Source organism: Akebia trifoliata, chromosome 16 (genome assembly GCF_017979445.1).
Source record: "Akebia trifoliata isolate Shusen 1 chromosome 16, ASM1797944v1, whole genome shotgun sequence".
NCBI lineage: Eukaryota > Viridiplantae > Streptophyta > Magnoliopsida > Ranunculales > Lardizabalaceae > Akebia > Akebia trifoliata.
The window spans coordinates 23,340,326-23,347,304 of record NC_141390.1 but is presented as its reverse complement, the minus strand read 5'-3'; the positions used below and the strand labels follow the sequence as shown (position 1 = coordinate 23,347,304).

At 33.3% G+C, this 6,979-nt stretch overlaps 1 protein-coding gene across 1 annotated transcript; it reads right to left on the bottom strand.

Moving 5' to 3' along the window:
• Window positions 1-5,105: 5,105 nt before the first annotated feature.
• On the bottom strand, window positions 5,106-6,505 carry LOC147382944 (disease resistance RPP13-like protein 4). The gene is made up of 2 exons (XM_086427247.1): window positions 6,261-6,505; window positions 5,106-6,183 (listed from the first exon to the last, which is right to left on the bottom strand). Exons 1-2 carry the CDS (start codon window positions 6,503-6,505, stop codon window positions 5,106-5,108), a joined length of 1,323 nt encoding a protein of 440 aa, XP_086283373.1.
• Window positions 6,506-6,979: the final 474 nt, after the last annotated feature.

The window sequence follows — 6,979 nt, the reverse complement described above, 5'->3', positions numbered from 1 at the left end:
TTTTTATATACAAAAACTTCTATTTGACAATTTTGTTGAGGTTTGACACTAAGTACCATTGAACCTCGACTTTATAATACGTACATTCCAGCGTTGAGGTTTGATACTGGGTAAATTTTATAAACAAAAACATAAAAAATTCGTATTTTTGCTACCATTTTTCCTTTTTATAACTATAGACGAAAAATATAAGAAGATTATAATAATATATAAATAATTTAAAAAATGAATGAAATAGAGAAGAGCTACAATTGTTCCTCAAATCTACAGTCTCTTTGGTGAACTCAAATGGCTTTTTGGTAGGTTTGGGTAGAAAGAACAAGTCTATCTCAATTTCAATGGTATAAAATGTTGAAAGAGAGGAAGTTAAAATTTAGAAGATTACCTTTAAAGGTTTATTAAAAAAAATTGTAGGTGAGGATACTTCTATTCAAAATATGAGTTACCGTAGCAAATAGCCGTATTCTAAGTACTAAAAAAAAATTGGCTTTTTTTTTTCCCATTCCCATAAACCTATGGATTTTTTTTGTTAAATGTCCATAATTAAATGTGTCAAAATGGGTTATGCGGGTTGACATCCCTAACCTAATCATGACCCATTTAGTTATCATATTAGATGGGTCAACACTATTATAACCGAAACCGACAAATTTTGTGTCATTTTCAAGCTTGTTTTCACGAGTCATATGACTCGTATGTTGAGGTAAAACATCTATGGTTCTAAGCACACATACACATCCATACAAGTGAAAAGCATCTATGGTTCTGAGCACACCTTCATGTCAACACAGTGTTACATGAAGTCACTCTAGCATTTTTCTTGGGAGAATACTTGAGATACCATTTGAGTTTTCCTATGATGATATGTCCCCTTTGGCCTGAGTCTTTTGTGAAAACTTACATAAAATGACTTAAATGCCTCATCACCAACCCCTAGTAAAAAAAACCCTCTGATTTTGTTTTTTTTTTTTCCCAAAATTAAGTTATCATCTCTCCGCTAAAGTATCTTAATATAGCTAATCCATCCTCATCTTAAATCTATCATCTCCAAGAGGGGCATACCATTAGTTTGAAAATGCAGGAGGTATCGCAAATATTCATCAAAACATGGTTTTTTTTTTTTTTTTTCTATATCATGTTATCTGATTCACCAATGCGAGTTTGGGGTCATGGTTCACAACTGTAAAATGAACCCCATTCGTGAGGGTGGGCAGTTATGCTTTCGTTAGTACAACTGTAATGTTAAAATATTCTAAAGAGTCCAACCAAAATAAAATTCTAGATTACAAAGAAGATTAAGAGGCATAATCAATTTTTTTCGGGAAAAAAAAAGTTTTATCATCACTATTTGGTTGTCAAGCCCATTGACAACACTGTGAACCATAATGGTTAGATTCCCAAATTGATTTAGCTGAATTCCATGAACACAGTACCAACCATATTGCAAATTGATTCATTTTTTATACCAGTTCAGGGTTCAGTATAAGTAGAACGAATTAGCTAAATTACATTTACCAAGGAGGGCCAGACGTTCAGAGGATACCACATTCACGAACATTGGTGGGATCCTCATCCAAATTTAATAGAAAAAAGAACTTACATCACAAGTTGTCAACAAAGCGCGCATAATCCCAAAAAAGTTGGCTCAACTAAACAAATCATCTCAATCAACTATATATCCCTGAGTTTATCACCAATTAGGATTACTCCAAACTTTTCAAGAGTACTATAATTTCTGGTTTTTATCTTTCTTAATCATTTCCTGCATCCAACTTAACATTCTCATCTCTACCATTCTCAATCCACAAATATGTTGCTCTTTGATCATTCTACAATCAACTCTATAAACATACATGGTCTTAGTGTAGTAGTCACTACGTTAAAACTGAAAAATTCAACAGATAAAATTGAATTGAATTTTGACGGTCTAGGACCATCAAAATTCTTGATGTTTCCAAGTTTGATGGTTTAGAATTGTTAAATTTCTCCATCCTTCATTAAGTTGACAGTTTTGACTCGTTGAAAACAAAAATTTGACAATAAAAAATTTGATGCCAATTCAACCCCTTTGTCCGTCGAATTTTAAAATATTTGATTACCCAGGGGCGTCAAATTTGGGCTTTTTTTCACATTGTGAGTCTTCTAAATCTTTTCTTCTAATTTGATTGGAATGCATCAATCTCATAATACACCAAAAACACACATCAACTTCAGTTTAATTTTTCCAACTAACACTATTTTTATACGTTATATGTCTAATCAACTAACACTTATCATGAACATATAACATACACACATATGGCATAATCTTGAATAAGAAGGGTTTCTAGGGTTGATTAAAAATAATTTATATTTTTTGTAAATGAATTTAAACATAAATTGATATATACAAACTTTTATTTAATATAAGAAATTACTTTTAATATTATTTTATTATTAGGGTCCAAAAGGTTTTTCAAAATATAATATATGCTAGATAAGATTAAAAAAGTGTATGATTTATTCTATAATAAATCTTTATCTACATAACTATTAGTCTGTAATTTTTCAAGATCAAGAATCATGTATATATCTCAAGAAACATATTCATGCTCCTAAAGATTAAATATTAAGGTACTTACCTTATGTCATAAGTTAAATCGATAAACTAATTTGCTGGAGGTAAGCCTTTCTCAATCGATGTGCCTGTGATTCGATATATGTAAATCCCTGACCGTTCTCTAATTTTCAGATTCACCTTCTCTTCCCTCTCTGTATTAGTTTGACCTAGGGCTTTAGTGATTGATGGAGACCACCACAATTCAAAACCCAAAATTTCTTCTCTGTTATACATGTTTTGTGCGTACTTATTATGAGGTGTCGGTCCATTTAAATAGATGGGCATAGAGGGTTAAGAGATCCTCTTTTAATAAGATTCCTATCCATCAAGGTTTCCTTCTAAGACTTAAAGAGTATTTATATTTCTAATATAATTGGGATTTATCCTTAATTATTGACGTCTCTACAATATAAATCATTGTGCAAGTCAAAAACTAAAAACATGTAAGTCAATGGGCCACACATCACCACATTATAGTAATTTACCAAAATGCTATTTCTCACTTTTCCCAAGAGCAATTCCCAATCATAGAAGCTGGCAGCATTACCAAACACAACGTGTATCACCTGGGTCAATAAAAATCAAAAGTTATATCCCCATCACAAACTACTTTTATTCCAAATTTTAAAATATAATTGACAACAAAACCTCATCCCAAAAATTTGGAGTCGGCTAAAACAATCCTATTACATTATTTATATGATATATATTTTTTTATTGATCCAGCTACATGTATTGATCTGGATTATAATAGAAAAATAATAATTATTTAGAAAATTTATCCAAAATGATTTTAACAAGATGCCTCATTAGAGACAAAAACAATTCGAATGAGGCAACTCATATGGGTGACCAAATGAGATGAGAAATCCATGAGTCTGGATATGATTAAAGAATATATTTTCGTTGGATAAATGAATAATATCAAGGGCTGGCTCATCAAGATGAGTATAATAAGATGATGTGTTCATTTTTTTGTGAAACATGAATATATTGCAAGGAAAAATAGCTTTGAAAAAAAAAGTCTTAAAAGAAATGATATACGAATGGTGTTGGTCTACACCCAACGTTAAAAGGGATTCGATCCATCAAAATGGGAATTTGAATTTGGATTAGCAATTTATAGTTAAATTGTCATTAACTATTAAAAAAAAAATATTGTATCTCTAAGAAAAAAATGAACTCATCCCCAGAAAGATAGTAGTAATTTCTAGGACATCTGTACTTCTCCTTTAATCCTAACCTTCCATTTAATGAAACCTAAGTAGAAAAATCTAAAAATCAAAAAAATCAAAACAAAAAACAAAAAACAACATATGCAAGGAGGGTACTTACATCAAATGTAAAATGAATAGTTTATTCTTTCTTCCAAGTGCCGGAACCATCTTCATCCAAGTCAAAATAGAGTCCATTCAATTTTGGACATTTGACAATCTCTAGGAGTCTTAAAAATGGCATCGCCTTTTGCATTCTCGGCCATTCCTCCTCCAATTCGTCTAGCTTGAAAAGAATAAAGACTTCCACTTTGCCTCCAAGCCACCGTAAATTGGGAAGAGAGTTTGGATTGAACCAAATAGGTGTCTTTTCTCCTACTTTGCCACCAAGCCATAGCTTTGAAAGCTGATTAAGAGGTGAGAGTAGTTGATGATCTACTTTCCTTGCCAGTCGTAGTCGTTCCTCTTCCGCATCAACATCATTGTTGTTATTGCTTTGAAATATTATACCCAACCACTTCAATTGTGTGAGCTCTGACAACCCAGAGCTCCCCTTCTTCTATTCCATCTTCTGAATCTATCCAAAACTGAAGTTCTTGGATTTGAGTCAATTTCTTCAACCCAGAAATGCGAAATCCATCCTTGACTTTTGAATTCACATTAAAAGTGAATATACATAGTTGTTGAAGGTTTTCAATCTCACTAGGAAAGAATTCTAGAGACCCACAACCTATTAAACCCAAGCTGACTAATTTCTCCAAGGATGCTATATTTTTTGGCAATTTCTTTAAATTAGGTCAACTTATTAAGTTTAAAATTTGAAGGCTTTGAAGATTTCCAATAGAATTCGGAAGTCTCTCTAATCCAGAGTTTTGTATCTAAAGACAAACGAGGTGTTGCAGTGATCCTATCCCACTCAACCAATCTACTCTTTTAAGGGTCTCCTGGGATGATGAATCCTTAAAACGAATATCCAAAACCCTCAACCATTTTAATTTGCATAGCTTTGATCTCAGATTTAGAATAAACTCCTCACTCTCTTCTAAATCATTCCCTTTTATTGTCCGCAACGATTTTAAATTGGTTTGCTTTGATATGAAGAGATTCATATCTGTGTTCATCATCATAGCTACTCGACGTGATTGGAAACGAGAAGACTTCCCCCCATCAATCATGCAAATAAAATTTTCTTCCTCTACGACCCTTCTAATCATTTCTCTTATCATATCGTGAACTGTAAAATAAAAACCTCGGTTCTTTGGAAAACTGCGTATATTTAGATGTAATAAGCATCAGCTGATTAATTCATCAAGATACTCTTTTCCAATATCATATGTAATCCTTCCTTGCTTCCCTACTTGAACAAAGCCCTCACCAATCCACCAATTAATAAGATCCTCAGAATATATATCATAATCTTCGGGATATAGAGCCAAACACAATAGATTTGGTTTCAAATGCGAAGGAAGCTCATCATAGCTTAATTGTAGAATTGGAAATATTAATTCATCTTTCTTATCCAACTCTTCAGTTAGGTTCTTAGATATTCGCTCCCACTCCTTGGTCGAACTTCCTTTATTCATCATCATTCCTCCCACGACTAAGATTGCCAATGGAAGCCCTTCACACCTACCAACAATATCCCTACCGATATGCTCAAGCTCTGAATTCGTACACTGACCTTCTTCCCTTGCGAATGCCATTTTTGTGAACAATAACCAACTGTCCTCACTAGAGAGAAGATGAGGATGATGTGTGCGTGTCTTTGTGATTCCCATTGAGTGAGCCACATCCTCATTCCTGGTTGTAACAATGACACAACTACTACTGTGAACAAAAACTACCTTCAAACTCCCCCACCACGAGCCTAGCCTCCATATATCATCAAGGATAACCAAGCATTTCTTCCTCTCTATTATGTCTTGTAACTCTTGCAGTAAATCCTGAAAATTGATGTTTGCGAAGTCTCTGGGCCCATTAATTGTTTTTAACATAGCCTTGATTGACTCTTCAAATTGAAAAGTTTGTGAAATAGTCACCATCAAGATATGATCGAAGTAATGCTTCATATCACCATCATTTTGTATCTTTTGGGCAAGGGTAGTTTTGCCTATCCCACCCATACCGACTATTCCAATGATGTGCAAGGGCCCTTGTGGTGGGTTTAAGACCCATTGCTTAATTTTCTTCACGTCATTCTCCATGCCTACTATTTCAACACCTTTCACTAGAATTGGATATCTCGTCGATCGATTATTCACTAACTGTTCTTGGTTTGGAGGGACAATAGTTGCCAGATTAACGAAAGAACACATCGTCTCTAAATGATTTCGTATGTCTTGATTTATCTCACCAAGCTTCTTTCCCATTCTATAACGAAATTTCCAGAATGAAGGAGAGCATAACGCTTGAATTTCGAGGCCCTTTTTCTTCTTTCTAAAAATAACATGCAATCGGATATAATGTCCTCTGCATCATATAGTAACTCTCTCAATTCTCCCACAACAGTCTTAAGAAGTTTATTATGGTCCTTCCTTCTCACTCCCTCCACATGTTCGATATAGCTTTGCATTAATTGAAGCTTTTTCTTTAAAGTATTGAACTGCTTGTGGAATTCAAGCACATGAGATCCTTCATTTAGGAGGCCTTCAACCAATTTTTCTATGAGAACATTGATGACCGAATCCACCATTTCCCTGCACATTTTTTTTATATTGAAATATTACAATCATTTCAAAGTTAAAATTAGGAAATTACAAAAAGTAAGAATTAAAAAGCCCAATATAGTGTTTGCCTGTAGTTATTCCAAGGATAGAGAAGAAAACTAAAGTATTAAAAATTGGCCAAGAGCTAGACTTGTAAACACGATCACAAAGTTGCTTTGCAATGTGTTAAACCAATTGAGCTATGGGTCAGCCGAATTGCTATTAAAAATATAAAAATTGGCCACGAGGATTTTTTCAAGAGGTATATGAAATAATCACTTTGGATAACATTATGGTTAATCTCAACCTATTTTGATTCAAATCGTTGAGACTGACTATTTTTACATATGGATCTATTTAAATCGTCAAATATAGGTCTACAAATGGTTGATCTTGACCATTTTCTCATCTAAAATGGTAGATCTCAACCTATTTTCATTCAATCGTTGAGATCAATCTTT

What these genes read in the sequence shown, in the direction of transcription:
- LOC147382944 (XM_086427247.1), bottom strand. Translation starts at nt 6,505, where the DNA reads ATGGTGGATTCGGTCATCAATGTTCTCATAGAAAAATTGGTTGAAGGC. An exon ending in GACATTATATCCGATTGCAT is followed by an intron (nt 6,184 to 6,260) that starts GTTATTTTTAGA and finishes ATTTCGTTATAG; the next exon opens with AATGGGAAAGAAGCTTGGTG.